This window comes from Magallana gigas, chromosome 10, assembly GCF_963853765.1.
Source record: "Magallana gigas chromosome 10, xbMagGiga1.1, whole genome shotgun sequence".
NCBI lineage: Eukaryota > Metazoa > Mollusca > Bivalvia > Ostreida > Ostreidae > Magallana > Magallana gigas.
This window is the reverse complement of record NC_088862.1, coordinates 4,605,840-4,632,312: the sequence shown is the minus strand read 5'-3', so window position 1 is coordinate 4,632,312 and position 26,473 is coordinate 4,605,840. Positions and strand designations below refer to the sequence as shown.

Here is a 26,473-nt window from a genome sequence, read left to right as displayed (position 1 = left end):
TTTTAATTCTAAAGTTAAATGTACATGTCACGCGCTACATGTATTATAATTATCAATCAGTTTTTGGTCTTATGTGTACGTGTACTTCTAACTATATAACACGAGTTTAGATACCCGTAAAATATTTCAATTTCTCTAATATAAATCTTCACCGCATTTGCATCTCACATTTACTTGTACATATGTACTTCAAAGCACAAGTATACGTACACGTAAATAATCTCAATCTTTCTATTTAAGCCATTTAAAACTTGACAAATTGATAAAGATAAACATCTCGAGGGTCGAATACTTATTGAAGTGTTAACGCAGTTCACAAATTCATATTATTTTTGACATCAACTACGCTTTGTCTTTTTGTATAATAATCTTTTGGTCGCGTTGGTCTGCAAAACAAATGGTTTAAATAGAAGCAGGAAGTTGAAATTCAATCTTTTTTCTACCCTACCTAATTTTTTCACAAAAACGTGCATTGTTTGAGCTCTAATTCCTATAAATGAAGCCGTTCATCCTTATGTCTGATTTATAAAATCAGATAAAACTTTTATGTGTCAGCTTGCGTGATGTTCCAAAGATTTAAATTCCCAACTGCTTGGTGGTAACTTATTGTTTGAATCACAATGAGCTTGCGTAATGTTCCAAAGATTTAAATTCTCAATTGCTTGGTGGCAGCTAAACGTTTGAATCACAATGCAAGATGAGCAAGCAGAAGCAGTTCCAACAACACTTTAACATTCCTTGTTCATTATAAAAAGTTTTAATTTAATGTCAAACGGACGGAAAAATTACACCTTACGGCTGATAAAAGAATTTCAGTAATGGATAAACTTGGAGCTTGCTCCTTCTTCTTGACCACTCTCCTCCTTATTTCGTCGACATCTGCTGTGGACAAAACTATCGAAAATGAGGCGAGCGGATCTACAGTTGTGGAGGCGGTGGTGAATTTACTTAGGGCTAGATGTACAGTGTCGGACGATAATTTCTTTCTCAGAAGGATGGCCTATGCAGCCAGCAGAGATGGCGAAAAAAGTGACACCTTTAGGAAAGGATTCGACGGGGGAATCTGGCAGGTAATCATAATAAACATTTTTTTAGATGATATATTAAATACACAAAATGGCCCAAAAGATAAATTAATAACAAATATTGCCTAAAATGCCTGAAATGAAATAACAAGACTGAAAGATAGGCAATCATAATAAACATTTTTAGATGAAATATAAAATACACAAAATGGCCCAAAAGATAAATTAATAACAAATATTGCCTAAAATGCCTGAAATGAAATGACAAGATTGAAAGACAGGCAAAAGATGCTTATAACTTTGGGAACCTTAGTGACATCGAATCATTTAAAAAATTGTCCATATTTATTAAAACAAGAGGCCTAATGGGCCACATCGCTCACCTGAGCAACACCGGCCTTATATGGGCGTTCAAAGGATATAGAGCCATATGGCCCCTCGGTAGATTAACTAAAAATGAATATCTGAATTTTACATTTTTTTTTGCATATACTTTATCCTTGACCTTTATTGAATACCATTTTAACCGAAAAGAAGATTATATGCAATATAAATAACTAAAAACATTTAAAAATTCCATTGGCCTTCTCCATTATAAAGGATTGTCGGTTACAGGCATTAATTCATTTCGTATGACATTTCATATCCTTACTTACTTGACTGATGAATAGACATAACTGAAATATGTTGTTACATATGTTAAAGAGCTATAATTTAAATCAATGTATTGGCAGGCATGTCGCTCTATTGTACCAAGGTCCATCCATTATTTTCATCTTTATTAAAAAACAACAGATGTTTACAAAGATGATTTTCCGTCGAACAACGCTTATGCTTTCATCCTCATTATAATATTGTATCAGGACTATGAAAACTGTTTAAGAGACGTCATTTTTATTTGTGTTCTAAAAACTATCAAAAATTTGTTTAGATTTTATGCAATTCATCGTTTAAGAAGGAACACCAGAAAGTAGTTACAGCATATCATCCTTTTAGCAAGACATTTCTATTGATCAACCAACATTTCAGCGTCAATCATAGAATTATAAGCAATATGCATAGCTTGGTTTGAGTCATGTTTTTTTCACATGAGTTTATTACATTCGACTTGAGATTTTTAAACTTGGTATTTCCTATTCAGCATAACTGAATTTAAAATATAAACGAACTCAGCAGGCCTCTCACACCCATTTTTGGTACTGGGGCCGGGGCCAATGCATTGGGAAAAATGCGACGTTTTGATAAAAATTGGGAATTTTGTTTCCTACTTTATACGTACAGTCCCCTGAACTAGGGTACCGGTATACTGATAGGATTTTTTAAAAATTAATATTCTTTTTAAAATTATTTTTAAAACTGGGAACGTGAGTATTATGATGAGAAGGAAAACAGTTAATTCATAGAGTGTGATACAAGTTTCTTAATGAAGATGTAAAATTTCCCAAAAGGTTTTTGTGTAATTACTATAAATGTCAAATGGCAAAGAAAAAATGAAGCAGTTTATCGGAATTTCAAAAAAGTTATCTTATTTGTATTAATGTAAAATTTAATATATTTTTGTATTTATACAATTTACAAATAATAAGTTTTTTATTGTGTAAGCTGAATGACTATATTTATAAAAATCAGTCTCTGTACTTCTGTGTATTTGGGGTGTTAGTCCAACCCTCTGACCCACTTACTACAGTTTTGTAGAGGATCTGTTTAGACAAACATTTTCATAATAATTTTTTAACATTTATTGCCGAATTATAAACTACTACTAGTATTAACAGCTTATCAACTAACTGTAATATCAGGATTAAAAGTATTAAACATCGTTTTTCAAATAGCCTGTCTCTGTCTGAGACACACCTTTTTTCTACAGTTTCGAGGTTTTCTCCGCTTTGAATATAGATCTGTTTTTCATTTTTGCAATTTATATTTGCCTTTCCATAAGGATGCTTTGTTCCAAATTTAGTTGAAATTGGCCAAGCAGTTTTAGAGAAAAAGTTCAAAATGTAAAAAGTTTACAGACGGACAGACGGACGGACGGACGGGCGGACGGACGACGGACAAAATGTGATCAGAGTAGCTCATTTGAACTTTCAGCTCAGGTGAGCTAAAAACATTAGCTCGATTTGTTTTACTCTGTACTCTTCCTAACTTGACATATGTAAATATTTTTTTTTGTACCTTATGAACTATTGATATGGTTTGAACGAAATAAACATTCATTCAACGAATAATGACGACGCCACAGTATATCGCTTTACACAATTTTGTTATTACCTTTAGTAAGATTATTGAACCTTCGTTATGAGATCGCGGTTAGACAGAAGATTCTTAAATGAAAATTAATACGTCTCTATATGCTGCCATTTTCTTTAATGCCAAAGTAACTTGTATAAGACATCAAGATCATATTTAAATACCAAAAAAAAAATGAAATTGTTTAACAGTGGTTATTGGTATAACTTTTGCCTTGTAATATATTTTTACTGAATTTCATTTTATCCAATGATATCAAGTACATGACTATTTATTTGGGAAATAAAATTTGAGGAAATAAAATAACTACCGTATTCCTCGGAAGACTATATACATGTATATACAGAGTTAAATTATACTTAACAGTCTACGGGTTGTGCACTTCCTCTCCTTTTTGATTAGTAGAAAATACATGGTGTGAAAATCTACAGTTGTTTCATTGCTTTAAAATGCTGTTCGGAACAAATGAGATAACTTTCTGATGATCTAATTTATGTATAATTAGAATTAATAAATATTCCAAGATTAGAGAAAAGAAAAAATAATGAATTGCTAATAATGAAATCGACGTTTCAATATTTCAGTAGAACCATTTAAAACAATATTCTATTATTTAGTGAATATTTATTATGATATATTTTATTGGTATTGATGATTTAAAGGGACATGGTCACAATTTGAGCTAAAGATTTTCAGATCTTATGTTTTCAATTTTGTTTATCTTTACTGTATTATAATTCTTTGAGTTATTGCTAAATAATTGTCAGCTAAAATGTTGGTTTTAGAGTGATATATGCAAGGTACAGAGCTCACAATTAGTTGTTAATTGTAGCCTCTTGCTTGATTTTGTTTTACTAGTAGAATTTTTTTGTTTCAATCAGATTATTTTTCTCTTTACTAATTTATAATAACCACACACAATAAAATGTTAATAGTGTTTTTCACGTTTAAATTAAATTTGAAAACCTCGTTTATTCTATTCAGCATTCCATTTGTAAACAACAACATGGTGAGAGCTTTGTTTGCATAAATATGTGTCGAAGGTTCTGTTTCTCGATTCTGCATCGACGTTTGAAAATAATGGTTGATTGAAAGTACTTAAAAAGCATTCTGTACATCAAAAAAGAAAGAAAAAGAAAAAAAAGAAGATAAGAAAAAATCAGCTAAAATCGTAACTATGACTCTAGTTCTTTGATATATTGACTTTTATCTGCCTTAGATTGACAAACAGAAGTTTACCATCACCCAGACTTCCAAAGTTCTTGGAAATCAACGGAGGGGAATCCAGGGGAATTTTAGCATTGACTGGTCCAGCGTCACGTGGTCTGATCTCCGGAAGCCGCTGTACTCAGGCATTGCGGCTGCGCTGTACTTGCAGTACATAGAACGAATGTACGCCACGACTATACCAACCTCCATCAACGCCCAGGCCAAATTCTGGGTAGATCGATTCAACGGTCAGCTCAACGACTTTTTAGCGGTGCAGAATTTACAAGAAGGTATACATAAAGCAGCTAACGAGCTCGAGGTTGCTAATTTAGTTGGTTTTTATCATCGAAAACATCATTTATAAAAGAGAGTAATTCATGGAAATAATTCTTTATGACAGTGGTCAGGATCTTTATCATATTTTTAATAAATTAATGTGTCATATTGTTGTTGAATGCCTACATTACAATCATAGTGTTAACTCATTTAAACATTACTAACTTAGTCCTCTTCATTCCTTGTGGAGCATAAAGGCTACTACAGTCGCTCTTTTTGTTGCCTCATTCCACGTCTTCCCAATATTTTCAAGTTCTCTAAATTTTGTTCTTTTCCAACTGTGCAGTAGTCTCCCTTGTTGGGTTTCAGTCTAGTGCCTCTCTGGTGATGTTGTCTCATTTAAAAGGCCATTAAGATTAAAATGTTTTTGTGACTATTGAAACAAGCAATCTCCATTCTAACCCAATGCAAAAGAAAAGAAACCAGGTGTGGATTTATGATTTGATTTTTTTTTTAAATTTAAAAGTTAGAAAAAGTTCATGCTTTAAGTGATACAGAATACTATTTACACGTTTAATCTTCGAATTCAAAAGTAATATAAATCTAAATTACCCCTATTGCACTGTTTGCAGTATCTTGTGATATGAAAGCTGTGGATCTTGTGTTTGTTGTGGACGAGTCTGGAAGTATAGGAAGCTCAAATTTCGACCGAATTAAAGATTTCCTGAGCGACTTGGTTGATCAGCTGACCATAACGAGCACCGCCTTCCATGTAGGGCTGGTCAAATTCAACAAAAGGGCAATAACGGAATTCCATCTGGACCAATACAGTCAAAAATATTATATAAAGGTAATGGTATTGGAATAGTTAAATTCCTGCAATTTCAACGTACGCGTGTTGTTATAATTCTGTGAAAGATTGCTTGATTTATGAAACGGAACGCAATAAATATTGGTCAAACATTATCCAAACCTAGTTTATAGTCTCATTTGCCCTTTGCCCTTCTTGTTTTGGTGATACTTACCCGCTTATATTTCGCGCAATCGATATTTGTGATAAAATATTACTCGTTAGTGTGTATGTAAGTGATTTCCGGCCTTAGTGTTTTATTGACATTACGTTATTTATTCATAAGAACGGGAAAAATTCTGCAAGATGACCCACAGTCAGTCAGCATAGGCGAGACTTGCCATTTGATTGGTACGATGATGACAAAATCAAATGCATTACACTGCATTTGCTAGAATATTCTAATATATATTATTCATAATCGGCCAATATCAGAATTGATATATAATATATGCTCAAATTTTATTCAGATCTTGATTATTTATTATTGTCTGTCCCAAGTGTCTTCTTCCACCACTTTTTGCTCAACATCTCGATAATTTTATATACTGTTGTGCCCAAACTATACATTCAAATACTAAATCAAAAATAAGTCTACATTTTCTTTTTTGAAGCGTACTCTCTACCGCTTTAGGTTTCAATACACAACACAAAATAAAAAGTTTAAGGGGAGTTCGCATTGCAAGAGACATGAACAAGTGAAAAGCTGTCAATGTGACAGCAAACCGGGTTTTCTTTTATTTGAACTGTATCCATAATCCATGTCAACCCTGAATTGATAAACACTACTAACCGTATCCAGTGAAATTGAGTACCCTATATGCAATATTTTGCCAAAAAATGACGAAGTTCAAAAGCTGGTATTTTTTTTCATAAATTATCAGAAATCAAAATCCTAACAATATGCACACCTCCAATATATATGTCTTTTATTAATTTTCAATCTAAAGTTGAAAATGACTACATGACAAATTACCCTTGTCATGCAATCATTCTCAACTTTAGATTGAAAATTAATAAAAGACATATGTACAACTTCTGATCTTGAAAACTGTAGGAGGAGTTATCTGTACAATGAGTGAACCCTATATGCAATATTTTGTCAAAAAATGACTAAGTTCAAAAGCTGGTATTATTTTCATAAATTATCCGAAATCAAAATCCTAGCAATATGCACACCTCTGATATATTTACAATTGATCTGCAAAAGAACAACAAACTGTAGGAGGAGTTATCCGTACAATAAGGGACCCTATATGCAATATTTTGTCAAAAAATAATTAAGTTCAAAAGCTAGTATTTTTTTCATAAATTATCAGAAATCAAAATCCTAGCAATATGCACACCTCTGATACATGTACAATTGATATGCAAAAGAACAACAACTTCCTATCTTGAAAACTGTAGGAGGAGTTATCCGTACAATGAGGGTACCCTTTTGACAGCCGCCCGCCCGCCATTTTCACCATTTTAATAAGCGGATTTTCCGTTAGATAACCCGGTTAAAAGTACTAGGATAAGAGTGTCAAAAAACAGTGCGATGTGTCCCGAGTACTTCCAAGCTGAGAAAAATGTAAAAACTTTCCATTAAAAATTGCCATATGAAATATGTTCTCGTTCTTGTTAGTTTTTCTGGGTTAAAATAGATAAGGTGTCAATAAAGAATTCTTATATTTATTTTTCATTATATAGATTTCAATTCTACTACTTTGCAATCAGGCATGTGTATTCTTGTTAAAATTCTTCAAAATGTGACGGAAACAGTAACCTTGGAGAGTCTATAAAAATAGTTATGATTTTTGTTACGGTGTGAATATTAATGAACTTTACGATGAAACGCTTGATATTTAGCAAACACTTTGATGTATATGAACACTTGAAAAAATGTATCTTAAAAACATCTGAATTTTCAGTCCGCTATTAAAAGCATGACCTATAATAAGGGGAGTACACGAATCGCTGCTGGGATAAGGACCGGAAGTACCTTGTTCGCCAGTAGTTCAAGGTTTGTTTTTGGAATTGTCATGTCTGTACGTTATACATAAATTTGATATTAAAAACTAGAAAATTTCGCAGGATTTTTTATAAGGGGTGAAACCCGCATAAAAAGCAATGTCGAAATTGAATGTACAAGCATATATATATGATTCATACAATGTTTATCGAATTCATATATTTTAATGCGTCAATTAATTTGATGACTTTTTTATGTTGATGGGTAAAAAATTAAAATAAGTACTGATATTTACTCCGGATTTGCTGGACGGCATTAGGTAGCCAAATCACCAATGTTATCATAAACAGCTTCAAAAGTACTTGTACACTAAAGTATTGAAAGCCGGGCTCTTTCGGTGTGTCATTATGTATATATTGTGTAGTAAAGAGGCCATCTCTCTCTCTCTTTCTCTCTCTCTCTCTCTCTCTCTCTCTCTCTATCTCTCTCTCTCTCTCTCACACACACACACACACACACACACACACAAACACACACACACACACTTTTAATATCGGCAAAGTGTAAGAGAGCGACTAAATTTCTTTATCGGCATTTAACGAAAATATATGTTAAGTATAAAAAAAATCAAGTGAACATTCAAATTTTAAAACAAGCGTTAATCAATCAAGTCCCCGTCTCCTCGATGTGCACCCAAATAAAAATGCTTTGTAAACTTTGAAATTCACGCGCAAGTTAAATGTGTCCAAACTGCATAGTCTTGTTTTTAAAACACATAATTACATGTCATAAGAAAAACACCATTTGTCGCTATATATATATATATATATATATATATATATATATATATATATATATATATATATATATATATATATATATATATATATATAAACTGTCTGTTAAGTTATAATACTTGCTAAAAATTTTACTTTTCTTGTTATTTTAATATAGGAGAAATTCTACTAAGGTAATGATATTGTTGACAGATGGACGTTCCTCGGATAGAACAGAAACGGCCCGGGAGGCCCAAAGGGCAAAGTAAATTAAACTATTTCCACAATGACTGAACTTTTATTAAAAAGTATTGTGAATCAAAGTACATTTGTTCTCAATTTCACGTACCTTTATAACAGAAGTTGTCTCTGATACGGTCTCCATTTTTGTCAGGGCGGAAGGCATGACTATTTTCGTTATCGGTATCGGAAATGTTGATCCGCAAGAGATAACCTCTACTGCGTCCCAACCAACGTGTGTTCACGTCTTCCTGTTGCAGCAATTCTCAAGTATTGACAACATCCTGTATGAAGTCAGAAGACGGTCTTGTAAAGGTACAGTCATGTAATTGATTAATCTAGAACTATTTTAACAAGACTTTCGGAATAACGTAATTATCTACATCTGGCATCAAAACAAGTAAAAAATTACGCTGGTTCCGAGTAAAATATCCATTGATTTCGTAGTCTTTGCTTAAAAGTCAAACAAACCTTGTTCATTTCAAAGTGCCAAATCTGAGTGGCCAGCAATGAAATAGACGGCCCTACGTCACATTGCTGTTTGACACAACCTCCCGAAATCCAAGATCTTGTTAAAATGGATCTTATTATATTAAGGTGGTATGTGATACATTCATATCGTGACGAACTATCGAAATAAACCATAAAGTCATGCATGTATAATTTTATATTTTTTCTTTCCCAAAACTGTTACCTAATTTTGTAGCGCAGTTGGTTAGTCTAAAGACCGTTTACTATAAATCTGAACGTCGTGAAATCAAATCCCATTGAAGCGTTTATGATTTTTATCCCTCAAAAAAAACTTTTGGTAAAATATTGTAAAATTTATTGACTTTTATTCACATTGATACCGACAGGTGTACCATACCATTTAAAAATAATCACAATAACCGACATTGTATTTATCTATTTGTCGTAATAAAGCTACATATATATTGAAAATAATTGAGCTTTTGCTAAAATCGTCCTTGAAATCGTCACGTACTTCTGACATTTTAGTGATACAAAATCAACTCTTTTTTGGGGGCAGTTGTATATGGATATATATGTGTACATGTTTTTTTGATATGATCATTTCAATGTTTCTTTGCGTTGTCTTTAATGCAGCACCAACAAAAGTAGAAATAGTTAACGAGGAAGAGGCAAAAGTGGTTGGGGAATTATTGCCGAACAGAACGGTTGAGGACACAGTGGAGATAGACTCAAAGACTCCATCAACTAAAATCACTGTAACTAAATATCTCTCCTCCCTTTCTCTTGTGTTTATGACATATATTTGGAATTTTCAAATTTGTACCTCAGAGGACGTGCAAATTGCCTCTAAAGTCTTACATACATGTATATGACAGTTATCCAACACTGTATTCCAAATTATTTTTTTCTGTCAGCTACGTACTTGTTTTGACAGTCTTTTGATGAAAATTTAATGGATGTTTCAAATTTATATTTAATTTGTAATTCAAAGAATTCAAAACTAGTCCATGTATTTTACCTACAGACAGAGGTCGTTTGTGGAGAAGTTGAGCTTTTTGCATCTTCTACAACAACCTCCCCAAGTGAGGCTTTGTATGAAGTTAAAGGGCTAGCACGTGACCATCAACCAGCCTCTTTTTCAATTCAAAATGGTGGTCAAACTGTCTACGTGTACTACAAAGGAAAGATTGTATCCGTAACAGAAGACTGCAGAAATAGAAACAAGACATTTAGCATCAGTTTTACTCAAGCTTCAGGTACTGTTTGGTTGCTTTTTGTCATTATTGCGTATTTTTCCGTCGAGTCTGTTAGATACAATTTCCAAACATAATGGTATTTGTTAGTTTAAACTACTGTGGAATTATTTACATTCGAGTGGGTGAATTTTAGTTCAAAAAAGTTTCAGTCAAATGAGATACACGTGACTTTTATGGAAACATGTAGACAAAAATACGTTTTAATAATAGGACGACTTCGAATAAATGTATCGAGTCCCTTTTTAGCATTATGTGTCAGTATGTTTTCGGTTCTTTCTTTTATAGATGTAAAGTCTAAATTCATTCTGATGATGTATGCGTTTCACGTTCAAGAACATATTATAGGAACAAACGTATTTAAAGTAAACATTTGAATGTACAGATAAAAGAAAACTGTTTTCAGATATACATACATGTACATGTTTGTTGATAATTTTACAGTTTTTCAAATTATCAAACTTTTAGTAGGCGAATAAAGTATTGAAAGTTTAAATATAATTTCACAAACATTTAGTATACTGCAGAAAGCTAGTATAAAATCTGCGTACATTTGCTTGTACTTGTAACAATTCTTTTAAATGGTATATGAATGGGCATACAATATACATTAAAAATATATCCCTATCCAAGCGTAATTGAGTTTTACGTTTAGTCTTAGATTAACTTTTTAACTAATAGGCCTTTGATAAAAATCAGGACATTATATTTCTATGAGAAGTGATAATTTTGTGTTTAGTGTACTTAAAAATAAGTTGCATTAAATGGTATTTTATATCCATAGAATATTACATAGTTAAATATGTATTATGTACACCAAACAAAAAATTGTTAACAATTTTTATAAACTCTACAAATTATCTTGTATCGTTCTGCTTTGATTATCTGGAATTTCATTGATAGTAAAAAAAAATAATAGTTGAATATCTAAAACATTAAAGGCAATGTATATCTTTCGAGAAGTTAGTAAATAAAGAAACATTTTTTTAATAAAAATAAAAATCGCCATATTCATCTTTAAAAATAATTATTACAGATTCATGTAAAAGCAGTCCTTGTGAAAACGGAGGCACGTGTGTGGATCAGTTGACGGGGTTTACCTGTCACTGTATAACAGGATTCGATGGAAACAGATGTCAAAACAACATTGACGAATGCCAAAATAATCCGTGCGCAAACGGCGGAAGCTGCGTGGACATGGTCAACGGATACATGTGCGTGTGTGTCTCGGGATACTCCGGAAGTTCCTGTGAAATCAACATGAACAAGTGCGCGAGTTCGCCATGCCAGAATGGAGGCTCTTGCTCAAATGTCAACAACGATTTCGTTTGCAGTTGTAGTCAGGGATTTCGAGGGAAGTCCTGTGAAATTAACATCGACGATTGTTTGTCGTCGGTGTGCTTAAATGGGGGCTTGTGCAAGGACCTGGTCAACGATTTCACCTGTCAATGCATGCCTGGTTTTAGCGGAAAAACGTGCAACGTCGATATTGATGACTGTTCCCCAAACCCATGTAAAAATGGCGGCTCGTGTGGCGATCTCGTGAATGACTTCCGGTGCTCGTGCTCGAGTGGTTATACTGGGAAAGAATGTGAAGTCATAATTGACCACTGTCAGACATCCCCTTGTCGGAACGCTGGGACCTGTGTCAACTCTGTCAGTGGCTACTCCTGTGACTGCCAGAACGGATATACAGGGAAGAATTGCGAAAGTGGTAAGACCTACCAGTGTTCTAATACAGTTCATGCATTCAATTTCATCTCCAAATTTGAATAATCAATGGATATACATGTAGTTCACGTATCTAGACACTTGTAAATATCATACTAGGTTTAATTTTTTCTCCAAAATTGATTAATCGATTCATACTTTTAGAAAATAGAAAAAAAAATGTTATTAGTTTTTTTTTTTTTTAATACCAAATTTGAATTGTGAAGGAGTTAATTTTCATATATTAACAGAGGCTACCCTAGTCATGTGTCGGATAGGATCTGTGGAAAAGGAGTGCACCATTGAAGACCTACAGAAAACGGGGTTTGCAGATCATCTCTGTACAGGTAAATACAGTTCTTCTTTTTTTCATTGAATTTCTCTCTGCTCTCTCATTTAACATTTTAGTTTAACTATATTCCAGTTTTCACAAAAAAAAAAAATAATAATTGGAATAAATTTATTTTCATCGAGAATGAACTCTCTTATCAGTAAACGATGAACATCAACAAATAAGTGCGCGTCACGTTTCTGAGCATGTTTATTTCTTTCATTCTCTAGGAGCAAATTCCGGCAGTGAAAACTCTGGAAGCCAAACTCCTGAAAACCCAACTCCATCGGTTCCAGATGCATCTGGGACATCGGCGTCCTCGGTGTGTGTACCCAAGGGCCACGTATACCATATACCTTACCCAGAGGACAAAGCAAAGTACATTCAATGTGACGAGTATGGAGGGTCTACAGTCATGCCTTGTGCTCCAGGAACAGAATTCAATGCACCCCGACAAATCTGTACCAGTAATACCGTCTGCCCGCCCGAGAAGATCATTACAGTTCCCCATTCGACGGACCCTGGAAAATACTACGACTGCGTTTATGGGACAGCCCATCTGATGTCATGCCCCGGGAATCTCGTCTTCAATGCGGATCTCAAAATTTGCACTTGGTCTTCTAGAAGACGAGAATTAGAAAAAGATAGCGGGAAAAGCGAAACGAAGCACAAGATGGCGGGTGGCGACGACGACGACGAAGAAGAAGAGAATGTGGAGGAAAAGGAAACAAACGATGTCACTGATGAAAACCTGGATGAAGATCTTGAGGATGAACTTAAGGAGAGAAGGGAGAAAAACGATAAAAAGCAAAGGAATATTGAGGAACTTAGAGAAGCCCTGAGGAAAATTTTGGGGGACAAAATTTATAGGTAGATTATGTAGAATCATAGCAGGAGACATCCTACGATTGAACTATTTGTGTAAAGTTTTATTATTTGACTTCCTTTACCTCTCATTAAATTATGCCTTTTTGAATCATTCATAGTTTCTGAATAGTTTGGCCCTCACAATAGAATGAAATATCTAATATACATGTATATTATGCATTATATTTTGTCCAAAAACATTACGTTATACTACACACAAGAATATGTTATGTGTTGGTTAAATAAAAAAAAATATTTATATTCATTTTTTGCAGTGATGAAAGAATAACCAACAAAAATAATTTAATATCATTTGATACATAAACATGTATATGATCGTATAAAAACAAGTGTGCCATATGAATAAAATCTTTGCCTTTTAATGTATGAGATATTGATCATAAACATTTTACATTTGAACTGGTCATTTTTTTTTCAGTTTTGTATTTAATTAAAGAATTGATTGATTTTTTTTTCATTTTTAATTTATGGTGTATTTTCAATTATGCCCTGGCGGAAAAAATTATCTACCCAACTACCTACCTAACTTCAAAATTTAGAGTCAGGTTAGGGGAAACAAAGATATTTTTAATGATGGCCTTACAGCAAATGTAATAGGTTTCTGATTGTCAACGATTTAATCAGTGGCTGTGTTAATGATCACACTAGATACAATTTTACCTCTGATAATTTAAAATTCTAAAGCAAACCAAACTTTTCTTATATAGCCATGCATTAACCTATTATATTACATGCCAGTTACAAATGATGGTTAAATTATTCTTTTTACCCTTATTTTTTAGGAATAGAAGAGGTTGATAAGGATAAGTGAATGAAAATATTTGTCAACCTGATGATAAACTTGACTCTAACAAATTTAACTAACAATTTTATTTAATATAAAATTTTATCACAATTTCCTTCAAACGCTGTCCATGTTTGCATTACGATCATAATTTTGATTTCTTTCCAAAGAGAATTGTTAACAAATGTCTTACAGTGTATCAAAAAGATAATAAATGTATTTTAATATTAAAATGGGTCGTTGTCAATTGTGCAATTCTTAATATACAGCGATAGTCAAATCTCAAAAATAAAAATTTGACTTTCACAGTACATAAGATTACAAAATATGTGCAACAAACCCATTTCTATCAAAATATATTTAATTACTTTTCTGATGCATGAATCTAAAATAATTTAGATTCTTATACACTCACAATATTCAACAAAAAACAAATCTAAACTTCTCATATTTCAATAATTTTAAAATTCAGTCATAATATAGTGAAAATTGTAAAGTATCTCAGCATAATTCTTTTTAAAAAACCACAGTTCCCTTTTATTGACCTAACCAGGTCTAGAATTTAAAATAACACACTTTAACAGTTCCACAACATTAGACACAAAAATACCACTTCTTTCACTTTCAGTGAGTGTCCTACTTATAATGTGGTACAATTTTCGGCTATTTGGTCACACAACATAGTTCTGCCGAGACTTTTTGGCAACTTCCTGTTCAATTATTGAGTGTCATCTGTTGTCTTTTCAGTTTCAGTCTTTTCTAAAGAGCTATATTCCTTACATAAGCTCTTTAATGTTTCTGCAAAAGAAATAGGAAATTATACATTTGATGTTTTGCTAGTTTAGGTTTTATCAAGATGGCGTTATCTTCGGTACTTTTTTTTCAGATGCATATATCATAATTTTTTTAATATTGTCATTTTTCTTTAACAGCAAAAGCAACAAAAATTAAACTAATCAATAACTACTACGTATGGAGTTATTTTCGCCCCGTTTTATTTTCATTCCACAGGGGCCAAGCCCGTTTTAACATTAATTTCAATGTAACCATAAATAAAGACCTTTATTTATTTATGGTTACATTGAAATTAATGCTAAAACGGGCTTGGCCCCTGTGTTTCATCCTTTTGTGCTTGAATTCACCCAAACATTGGCTTATATGATATATACTTTCAACTTCCAATTAAAACAGTAATTTAAGATCGTTTTTGTGACACAAGAAGGGCAAAACGGACAGAATTATATGGGTTGATTATTTCCCTGTATATACCATTATTAATTCCAATCACTCCTAGACATGCAGGCAAATGTCCCCCTGATACATTATCAGTGGTACTGGGTGTTACTGAATTTACATACCTTGACATTCTCTCAGAATGTCCTCTTTCTTTGATTGGAAGAAAACATTACTGTTTTGTTGTTGCTGGTAAACTCTCTGAAAAAAATGATGAAATAACATTAAATTCTAATCAGTCATCTTTTTGCATAAGTAATCTTTGTTCTTCCCATTTATATATTTTTTAAACTATTCAATGATAATTGATATTTTGGTACCTGACTGGTTTGAACTTATCTTATTGTAATATGATTACAATGGGATTGCATGGGCACAAGTTATAAAGCTTATTAAGCCCTCTCCCTAAATTCCAGATCCAATCAATGTTACATTCAAAAAAATTTATGTGGGATTTTTAAAATTTTCTTTCTTTTTTTTTTTTACTTTTCATATTAATTATGTAAACTGTATCAATCAGTTATAACTTTCAAAGAACATATACATACTGCTTCTTTCTTCAAGCTGACTAACTCTGACTCTAATATTTTCTGCTGCTGAACCTAAATGTAAATGAATTTAAAATAAATAAACTTTTACCACATAAATTCAACTAACAAATATATGAACAACTCATTAAATAATCAACTGATTCAAAATCCCATTTGGCATTGATCGTGATATATCATACATTTTAAAAAAAAACCTTTACAGGGACATAATCATTAATCAGCATATCCTTAAGGTTCCTCGACACACCAAAATTTTATTTTATGGATCGATAGAGAATCTTTTTTGAAACAAGATTCCACAAAACAGAGATCAATATCGGCTTTCAGTTATTTTATACGAATTTTTTTGTATTTTTTCAGTGAAATAGGAAAAACTGTTTTGCAGACAAACAGAATATATTAGAGCTTAAAACTTGTTGTCAATTAATGTGTAATATAATTATAAATAAATTCATCCCAAAGATCGTTTGGTCAAGTGTTTAATTTTTTAATTAAAAAAATATTTCTGAAAATCAAAATTGTAATTCTTTAATATCTTTTTAATCTATGGATAAAATTTTAAAAATAACATATAGTCACATAAACTATTTACTAAACAATGATATTTTACAAAGAAATTGAAATGAAAATGCGAAATTTTGGAAAAATTTCTATTTATCAAATTTGAACCGATCCCGATTGAAAAAAAACTGATCACGATCAGAATTATTTTAAACTTGAAATTTTACAAATAAACTGCAGTTTTTTTTCTAAGTAATTGATATAAATTATAAAGTTAGTAAATAACGAAACCATTTTACAGCTAAACAACCTGAAATTTTTGCAAAATTCTGATTCATTCTAACTTTATGTGATTTCGTTCGGGATCAGTTTAATTACAATCGGGATCGGTTCGATTTTAAAATTTTCCATTTATACTTTAATTTCACTATTTGGTTTCAATTTCTTGTTGAAATATGATTGTACAGCAATTGTTAAATGCGAGAAACAGTTTATCTGCAGTCTTTATCCATAGATTTAAAAAATATCTACAATCCTTTTTTTTCATTTTCATAAATATTTTTTTTACAAAAATATTTCAAAGTTTATCTGGCCGTTTTTGATATGTATTTATAGATAATTGTTTTGTGCATTAATTGATAACAAATTTTTAGCTCTAATATATCTTGTTCGCAGCTAAAACGATGTTTCCGGTTTCTATAAAAAAATACAAAAAAATTCATATAAAATAATCAGTGGCCGATATAGGTGTCATTTTTGAATAATCATTTCTCAAAGAGAATTCTTCATCGATCCATCAAATAATGCATTGGTGTGTCGAGTCACCTTAATGCCAACAATTTTTTTTTAAGTCCATTGAAGGTGAGTAACTAAGAATACAGTGCCATGTTGTCCCGTGTTGTCTACAGAGATTTAGAAGGTAATCATGTGACACATTTTATCCAATCTAATTAAAATTAGATCTTTGTGTAGCTATCTATTAGGAGCAGATCAAAGATCTAATTTTAATTAGATTGCATTTTATCCGATGACAAATAGCCAAAGAGGCAAAGGAGTAAAATATACGGGAAGCAACATATTTTTGTTAGCCATCAATTGTTTTGTTGTTTTAGTCAATTAAGTGTGTACTTTTTGGTTTCAAATTCTATGTGTCTCTTCTGTAGATAATATTATACATGTATGTAGCACTGCACGGTTTTTTAGTTCAAATTTCAACTGAAAGTTAAACAAAACGAGTGTATGATTAACATGAGTGATAAAATATTAGATTCAAAAATATCCCTAAATGTTGAAAGCTATGGGCCAATGAAAATAGTAATGTTTAATTTTAGAAGTTACTACTACACTGTTACAATATGTCAAATGCTGCAGCATTTCTTATTTTATTTCCATATACATGTATTGAAATTTACATGAAATGACTCAATAAAATGAAGAAAAAAATCATTTATAAGCTAAAAAAAAATTGATAATTGAGTTATATTCCTTTTTTAAATCTTGCAATAAAAATACAAGTAAAATAAAATCATTGATTGTCAGATTTTATTTTTCAAACTTCTGGGCTGAAAATCTTAAGATTAATTCTGGGACCAAACAGAGGAATGTATTTATGTATGATGTTTCTCAATTTTTCAATGGCCTTAACAAAAAATTTGATAAAACTTACTGCTTTTTCCAGCTGTTGGACTGCCAGGGGTTGTGATGCTGCCTGTTCCTATAAATAGAAATAAAAAAAACAACCTGACAAATTGTGTTAATACAGATGTGCACCACTATTCCCTGTAGGCACTTGTAACCTATACCTAGCTGCAATAATGTAGTCCTCTCCGATTTTTTTTAAAAAAAAAACTACAGGTAAAAAAAAAATGGATGTTAAAATCTGAAGACAAAAAAAATGCTCAAGCTTTAATGAATGCTTTAAAATATTAAATAATTTCTCAAATGCAAAATACTCACTGCTCTTTTCTTCATTCTCTGTTGCTGTTTTCTTTTCTAAAAACATTTAAGAGAATTTTAGTTGTAAAAAAAAGTATTGACTGGGCCTAGAATGAATATCAATTAAACCATTCACAAAGATTATACATGTATATGTTCCCCTTCCCCTTCAGATGATTTAATCACACAGGCTTTTAGGTAGATTGCCTCTGCTATGATTTGACTTGACTTGATATTTTGACTAAAGCCATTACTAAAACTTAATTAGGACAGTCATTTCTTTTTATGTCTATAGTCTGCCCTAAGATATTCATGAAACACACCTGAGTGATATTTAATAAAAATACGCATACCATTGAAAGAAGTGCAATCAAAACAGATGAAAGGAAAAATATATCAAAGATAACTGCATTGACAGTTTTGAGCCATTATCATTTTTCACACAGAAAAATTAACATGGACAAAAACAGATTTCTTATGGGTATTTAATTATAATGGGAAAAGCTGACATATATTCTTTATTCGGAAGTCACTCAGAATATGGCTACCTCGCACAATTTCTCAACAAAATCATCTGGGTCTGTTGCAATGCAAAACCTTTTTTTTAGCCATGTATTTAAACCTGATAAGCTAAATGGAGAAAGGTTGTTTCAATTAAAGGAATCTTAGAAAATTTTCATACTGTTGAACAAACATACTTTGGATGAATATCAATGAACCCTGGGGTATTTATAAATTACGGTATCAAGTAACTTAGCAAAAACTGAATCAAGGATATCTTGGGACAGAGTATAGAAGTTTGACCCAAACTGTAGGCACGTGTCATGGTGTGTCTATTAGGATATCTATGCTTCTTCAGCAAGTTGCCAACCATTTTCACCCAAATCAATTCTGCAGGTTAAACATGTACTTCATCATTTACATACTAGTAATTAAGTTTACTCCAACAATTTAAATTCTAGTGTAGTCACTGTGTGTTTGATTTTAATTTAGATATAATTTTGTGTACTTTCATCTAAGGATCTACATGTAGGGGGGGGGGGGGGTGGGGGGGGGAGTCAGGAAGGTCCAGACCCCAATACAAAATTCAAATTTCTTTAAATTGCATTAGAAAAAAAACAAAAATATGCCGCTGACAAACTCAAATAACCATCAGACCACCCCTGGAAAAAAATTCTGGATCTATGCTTGACTTTGCTAAGCAACTTTTTTAGAGTGATTAATGTTACATCATTAATCAACATAAAATTCTGCACATCAAATATGTCTAGCTTCTGTAGAATAATGAAAAGGACACAAAATCAAAACAAATATGCGCTCTGTTCGTGAAGTTCATAAATGACATGTATTTTTATTATATCGCAATAAGCTTTGGAACAATAACAATCATTTTACTTACCACTTTCAATGCTTTTCTTTTTATCAATTTTCCTCTGTTGAACAACGGTATACGCTTCGTATATTTTGTAGTTAGAGTAAATGAAGTAAGGCACAGCTGCCACCATTAATGCTCGCTTCAGGTAATACGGGAAAGGGTTAGGTAGCTTCTTTCTCATAACTGCTTGTGTAGGCCATCAGCAAACGTATCCATTCGATTATTTTGTGTCTTATCTGGCCAACTTTAAGGCGTTTCTTGCTAAAATATAGTAAATTGTGATGAGATTTTGGTTAAGGTCACCTGTTTTATTTTCACCGGAATTTACTTTCGCATCCTAAACTAGAAACATGTTTAGGTGGGGTGCGAAAAATCCCGTACCCAACTAAAGAAAGATATATTTAGCAGGCTAGATAAATCCGAATTATTTTATCTTGTTTGAGCTCTGACTTAAAATAAAAGAACGAGAGGCTTTGAGAACAGAAACAAATTAATCATTGTGTTATTTTTTTTTTCATTATTGGTTAGACCTATGGTGTCTATAAATTCGGGGTGTCATAGTTTGTCCGTATTGGTTTTAAATTTGCAACGTCATTGATAGAAGCCATTATCATTGATTACGAATTTCCGTTTTTGTATTATTGAGAGTTCCCATACCTTGGTGTGTACATTATTTTAGTATGATACATGAAATTTCGTCAGCATTGTCTGTATCTTAATCTTTATGTCAAAGAGTAATATAGAAGGAAATGCACGAAAATCTCTGTGAATGAATTGCAAATAATCTGACATTCCCCATGTATTTGACTGTAGGTCTGCATATATGTCTGAAGTTGTTGGCATAGAGCTGTTTTAAAACTTCATAATTTTAACTTTAAATGAAAATCTGCAGATTTTTATCGAATTTCATCTGTTTTGGTGTAGTAATAGCTGTAAAATATGGTACCGACAGGCGAGGTAGGTCAGTGCTAAAGAACCTGGCCTGGTCAATTAGGTCAAAACAGGTGCTTGGGTCTCTATATATGCATATGCATGATACCAAATATACATATAAATACACAAGGTATATTAGGTGATAGATGTATATACTTAAGGTGTGCTATTTATATATGTATCCACTACTCAGAAACTCGGACACCATTGAGCCAAGGTTTCACTTCATTTATATATATATATATATATATATATATATATATATATATATATATATATATATATATATATATATATATATATATATATATATATTATAAAAACCTTGATCCATGTATAATAGGTTTCTTGCTTGTGCATTTATCAAGGAATATTCCTCTTTTGAGAAAAGGGACAGGCAAAACAAGGTTATACCTGTCCACTTCACAATAGAGAATAGGATATATAACATGTTTTAAAAATTAAGATACAACACTACCTTTTAAAACAATTATTAGTGGTCACTTATGTTTAATACCAATATTTAAATTTTTTTTATTGATTTTTACAGATCACAATGAATATAGGTACTGCGACGAGTGAAGAAAATCCAACCCATTCATACCTGGGCTCAAGAGGGATCTGGATCACATATGTGTTAATTTTACTAATTACACACTTTATGCTTCTGACAATTCCGTTTTTCTCGGTAGCTGTTGCTTGGACCCTAACTAATGTCGTCCATTGTGTGGTATGTACAATGCAGAGTAGGTTGGGGGCGTTTTAGTTGGGATTTGGTTAGGGATCCGTGGGTTTTTTTGTCTGCTGGTCTTCCATTTTACAGTTATCAAAGAATATTGGACTTAATATTAATTAAGACATTACTTTTGTTGTTTTTTTTGGTTAGATCTGTAAATGTTATTCAAGAAATATGCACATTGGTGATTTTTTAAAAATTCTACATTTCTGGGTGCATATTATACATTTCGTACCCAACTGTGGAGGGTGTGTATACATGTAATACACAAGTGCATTCTAAACACAAAAACTTTACAGTGTACATGTATCTAAAAATCATTCAATTTTTACAGTTGTAATTTTTGATTTAATATATGAAATATTATCAAACTAGCTCAATGCTTGTATTATTTTTATACATGGATGAAACACTATAAAGGACTATATATGAAAAGGGCCTAAAATGGCCCCCTAAAATGAACATTATCATTTTACTATCATTCTTTGTTTTTTTAGTACAGATATGTATGTGATGTGTTTACATAATATTCATTTTGGTTCAAGTGCCCACAGTTTAGAAATATGACATTGTAAAGACAACCTTTTCCCGCCATTTTTGCATTTTTAGCATAAAACAGCTGATTTTCAAGCAGTTTTTCCTTCCGAAAACATAGAGCGCATTCTTGAACAAATAAAATATTTTAATCAGAGATGTATCTAGCCAAGACTAATAAGTGACAACAAAATTTTCCTTGTTCAAGCATGCGCTCTATATTTCCCATTCGTAAATAGATAAGAAAAATGCCATTTTTTGGCTGATTTTGATTGAATTATATAAATGGCGTCACTTCTGACGTCATATACTGCCAGTGAGTGCAAATAAATAGATGAAAAATATATTTTATATCAACTCTTCTGAAAAATTAGTTAACATTTTATTGTACCCGAAGCACTTAAAAAAGGGCGAATTATGGGGGCCAAATTTAACTCTTATCATATTTAGTTCTTTGATTGCCTGGATGATGGCAACCAACTCACCAGGTATGTTGGTGAAATACCTCTGTTTGTGAAACCAAAATTTGCATTGATTTGAAATCAGAGAGTAAATACTCTTGTTCTAAAAATTCTACTTGTTCTGATGTTATAAAATTTGGTTTTAGATTACATACTTCATGCTACATGTTACCAAGGGAACACCTTGGGGAACACCTGAGCAGGGAAAAGCCAGGACCCAAACTCAATGGGAACAAATCGACTTTGGACAACAATTCACTCCTACCAAGAAATTTTTAACTGTCGTACCTGTAGCAATGTAAGCAGGACTTCTTTTACTTTAGTGTGGTCATCGTTGCAAGCCACAGGTTTTGTGTGCATTTGTGGAAATAGAATGGACACAAAACTCGTGGGCAATCTCAAGTCAATGAAGATTCAGGTTTTGCTAATAAAGTTGGCCTCTAGCTGCCTCCGACAGATGGTTCAGAAAAATATTTTAACTCTAAATATTCATATGCTATTTACTGGTAATGTCATTTTGAACATTTTTTGTTGTGACAAAGAATTTTTAGGATCAATCAACTTTTCTTGTGAAAATATTTCTAATTGTCTTTTACTTACTTATATGCAACCGGAAGATCACCCAATTTAAATAAAAAGCCTAATTATTTTGAATTTATTATGTTAATTAGTTACATTTTATAATTTGAACTTTCAAAATTTTGTTATTAAAAAAGATAACTAAAACATGTAAAATAAATAGCATAACTGAAAATGATTTAAACCTTTGCATGGAACATCAGAATTACATCCCAGTTGGTTAAAACCATAGATTATGGTAAGGAATTATAATAAATGCTTTTGAGACCATTAAAGAACTTTGCCGTGAGTATATATGTCTATGAATTTGCTATATATCTTTATAGTACCAAAAAAGTTGTAATGAACTATAGCTAAGTTTTGTTTTTGTTATATCAGTCTGATTAAATTCAAACATTAATTCCACTAGCTCCTTTATTTTGGCTACACTTGAGTACCTCTACGAAATTTTGCAGGCAGAAGCATTTATGCAATATCTCTCAGTTTTAAAAGTTTCGAAGAGGTACTCAAGTGTGGCCACATTCAAATTTGGGACCATCAAAGGGAGCTAGTGGAATGTTTGATTTTAATCAGACTGTTGTTATATAATATGGGTCTTTAATTATATATTAGCTATAGTCCATATCCTTAATATACATTTTTTATTTACATAAAAAATCTTTAAATCAAACATTTATTTTTATTTCCCTTTCAGATTTTTCCTGGCGAGTTTTTACACAAAGTATGATACAACACATTTCTGTATAAACCTGATCGCGCTCGGTTTTAGCGTTATACCCAAACTGCCTCAGTTACACGGTGTGCGGATCTTCAACATTAACAAGTGGTGAAATCCAGATCAAGACATAATTATTTTCTTCAGACAAGTTAAGTCTTAAAAAAAGGTCATTCTTCTTTTTTCCCAACTATAGTAAGTTGTAGCTGATGATCTGGTGACAATTTCTGTTTCCATGGGAACATTGAAACTGACTGATTCAGCAAGTGTGAATCGTTGGAAGGTTTTGACAAAGGAGTCATTTCATTATTATGTGATAGTGCTGTATTATTTCATGTCCCATAAAAAATGATGTAAGCAAAACAAAAACTGGAAACAATGAAATATAACTGTTAATGACATTGCAAAATATTGAAGAGTAATACAAAGAGATTACTGATAGAGAGAAAAAGAATGAGTGAAAGATGGAATATTGATACTGATTGAGTGATATCCAGCTAGTAGAGCAAAAGCACAGTTCTTTTTTATTATTGCTGTTAAAAAGATTGTAACAGTTTATTAAAATGTTGAAAGAAAATGAGAGAGATAAAAGAGTTTGCTAATGCAGTCTTTTTTATTAGAAAGACAATATATAATACAGATATATCTGTACGATTCAGGATGATTATGAAAGAAATATTTTGATGATTTACTGAGTTGGAAAACACAATTTTACTTCAAAATAATGACAGAAACTGTGAAACTGGTATTGAATTTTTGTCTCTTAAACACTCATATATATAGTACATGTACCAGTACATGCATTTATGTGAACATGATCTAACTGCCAACAAAATTGGAAGATTCATGTGTTTAGGTCCAATTTGGAGTTTCTTGCAAATGTTCAGTAAATATTGGTAGCTTATTTCAACTATTAAGCAGATCGTGACTGGTTTGTTTTACAGTACATATTTGTTTTTAGCTGTAAGTCATTAGAAAAACCATGATTGGTATGTTCTACATATATTTCAATTAAGAGGTCAAGGACACTGCTATTTAAAGTCTCAGTTTTGCTTCAAAATAAGCAAGCACTGCTTCAAAGGAGAAATTTTACATAAAGTCTTTCTATTCATATATCAAATGTAGCTCAAAGAGACTTGTGGAAAATCTTTTTTCAGGAAATAAATCATTGCAACTTTTTGGGCCTTTCAGGCAGAGCTTGAAAGACACCTTTAATGTATTTACATTCTAGGATGTTATAATTTAGCCAAAACGGAGTCACATCCCAACCATTTAATTAAGTATGAACTAGACATATCCCGATATTTGTATGTCTCTTCTGTGATTAATTTAGGCTTTATCATTGAATTTGATGAAGTTTTGCTCAAACTTCAACAGATAATACAATATATGTACTGTATATCAGGTTATTTCTTAAAAAAAGGGGGGGGGGTTATTATCATGCATGCCTTATTATACATTCGAGGTCGTTTTCCGCTTGTCTGAAAGGCTGAAAAAGTTGTGATTGATTGTAAAAATCAGTTTTTGACACCAGCTAATCGAAGTAAAGAGATTATTCAATGTGTGCACATTGTAGAATTGTTATTTTTAATACATGTACATATGATAAAAAGAATATTTTTTGGCAAGGAAACTTTATCCCATGGGTTGGGCTAAAATTTATATACAAAGTCCTGGTGTTACTTTGATAGTATTATTATTTATAGCTAAAAAGTATTTATTGGGTTTTTTTCAGCTGTTTGTTTGATGCATTGTACAATATACATACTTTCCAATCTCTGTTGCTAGAGAAGTGCAGACACCACCTGAATTTTTACTTGCCCAACTAATATATGATAATCCATTCAGCTGAGTTCCGTTGAGAACCAATTAATATGATAATCCATTCAGCTGAGTTTTGTTGAGTACCAATTCATAGATTGTTATAACTGGGTAAGGGAGATGTACAATTTGACGTGAAAATTGTCCAAGCAGTATGAATGCATGTACAAGTGAGAATTAATTGTCTGCTTTTTATGCCTTGGCTTTATGTTGCTATTGATGTTTTAGTCCATCAGTGGTCAAGTGTTGATGAGAAATCATGTTTACAAGATGTATAATATATTTTTTCCATAACAAGGAGAAAGAAGAAGGTGTGTGCCAATATATTCAGAAACGGACAATTATCGAAAAGAAAAATGAGGCTCGTATGTTCATGACAAAGCAAGTGATTTGATGACCATGTTTTAGAATGTGAATAATTACGTATATATATCTATTGCACTGATGGAGAAACTCTAATTCCATTGTCTTTTAGAGCAGTAGTTCTCAAACTCTCTCAATGATGTTTATTGATTTTTTTTACATGTACAGAATTATTTTATTTAATAAATTTGAAATGCCTTGTATTGAGTGAATTGATGTTCATTAGGGCCTTGCTCTGCAGCCTATTGTGAAGTCTGTCTGTCCATCTGTTAGTCCATCTGTCCACCCAAGATCACTTGCTTAGAGCATATCTTCACTCCCCCTAATCCAATCTGGCTCTTTTTTCATCGAAAGAGTGTCTTTACTAAAGACTATGCAGTGACCTTGAACCAAGTTTGTAGGTGTAAGTTTGAGGTTGTAACAGAATTATATGAAAACACCTTGTTCAATTATATATTTTCTTCCTTTGGCCAAATCTAGTTCATACCTATTCCACAGCCTTTAGTCAATTGATGTGCAGTGACCTTAAATGAAGTTTAAAGGTCAAGGTCATATTAGACCACCTTAAAATCTTTTACCGCATATACTCTACTCCCGTACATATTATCTGGCTCATACTTAACAATAAATAGGAAATGCAGTGACCAAGTTTCGTGGTCAAAAGTGAAGGTTATGGCAGATCTCTTTAGAATCTAGTTTTAGAATATAATTTATTT

The 26,473-nt window shown here is 32.0% G+C and overlaps 3 protein-coding genes across 3 annotated transcripts; 2 read left to right on the top strand and 1 right to left on the bottom strand.

Moving 5' to 3' along the window:
• Window positions 1-634: 634 nt before the first annotated feature.
• On the top strand, window positions 635-13,687 carry LOC105328894 (uncharacterized). Its single transcript, XM_066074075.1, has 11 exons — window positions 635-1,070; window positions 4,495-4,774; window positions 5,393-5,610; window positions 7,524-7,615; window positions 8,519-8,605; window positions 8,735-8,895; window positions 9,688-9,809; window positions 10,079-10,310; window positions 11,344-12,021; window positions 12,269-12,364; window positions 12,579-13,687. The coding sequence occupies exons 1-11, from the start codon at window positions 819-821 to the stop codon at window positions 13,220-13,222; spliced, it is 2,862 nt and encodes a 953-aa protein (XP_065930147.1). The 5' UTR covers window positions 635-818; the 3' UTR covers window positions 13,223-13,687.
• Window positions 13,688-13,700: 13 nt separating this feature from the next.
• On the bottom strand, window positions 13,701-19,962 carry LOC105328895 (uncharacterized). The gene is made up of 6 exons (XM_034454311.2): window positions 19,640-19,962; window positions 18,262-18,297; window positions 17,972-18,019; window positions 15,802-15,855; window positions 15,379-15,454; window positions 13,701-14,818 (listed from the first exon to the last, which is right to left on the bottom strand). Exons 1-5 carry the CDS (start codon window positions 19,794-19,796, stop codon window positions 15,426-15,428), a joined length of 324 nt encoding a protein of 107 aa, XP_034310202.2. The 5' UTR covers window positions 19,797-19,962; the 3' UTR covers window positions 13,701-14,818; window positions 15,379-15,425.
• A 202-nt stretch (window positions 19,963-20,164) lies between these two features.
• On the top strand, window positions 20,165-25,958 carry LOC105328896 (ORM1-like protein 1). Its single transcript, XM_034454312.2, has 4 exons — window positions 20,165-20,276; window positions 21,099-21,278; window positions 22,426-22,577; window positions 23,553-25,958. Exons 2-4 carry the CDS (start codon window positions 21,105-21,107, stop codon window positions 23,686-23,688), a joined length of 462 nt encoding a protein of 153 aa, XP_034310203.1. The 5' UTR covers window positions 20,165-20,276; window positions 21,099-21,104; the 3' UTR covers window positions 23,689-25,958.
• Window positions 25,959-26,473: the final 515 nt, after the last annotated feature.

Bases quoted from the DNA above. Each gene is read 5' to 3' on its own strand.
- LOC105328894 (XM_066074075.1), top strand. From the start codon at position 819: ATGGATAAACTTGGAGCTTGCTCCTTCTTCTTGACCACTCTCCTCCTT. The intron at 4,775-5,392 runs GTATACATAAAG...CACTGTTTGCAG, and splicing joins GGTGCAGAATTTACAAGAAG to TATCTTGTGATATGAAAGCT. The intron at 12,022-12,268 runs GTAAGACCTACC...ATATATTAACAG, and splicing joins AGGGAAGAATTGCGAAAGTG to AGGCTACCCTAGTCATGTGT.
- LOC105328895 (XM_034454311.2), bottom strand. From the start codon at position 19,796: ATGAGAAAGAAGCTACCTAACCCTTTCCCGTATTACCTGAAGCGAGCA. The intron at 18,298-19,639 runs GTAAGTAAAATG...AAATGTTTTTAG, and splicing joins AAAGAAAAGCATTGAAAGTG to AAAAGAAAACAGCAACAGAG. The intron at 15,455-15,801 runs GTATGTATATGT...CATTTTTTTCAG, and splicing joins TCAGCTTGAAGAAAGAAGCA to AGAGTTTACCAGCAACAACA.
- LOC105328896 (XM_034454312.2), top strand. From the start codon at position 21,105: ATGAATATAGGTACTGCGACGAGTGAAGAAAATCCAACCCATTCATAC. The intron at 21,279-22,425 runs GTATGTACAATG...ATTTGGTTTTAG, and splicing joins CTAATGTCGTCCATTGTGTG to ATTACATACTTCATGCTACA. The intron at 22,578-23,552 runs GTAAGCAGGACT...TTTCCCTTTCAG, and splicing joins ACTGTCGTACCTGTAGCAAT to ATTTTTCCTGGCGAGTTTTT.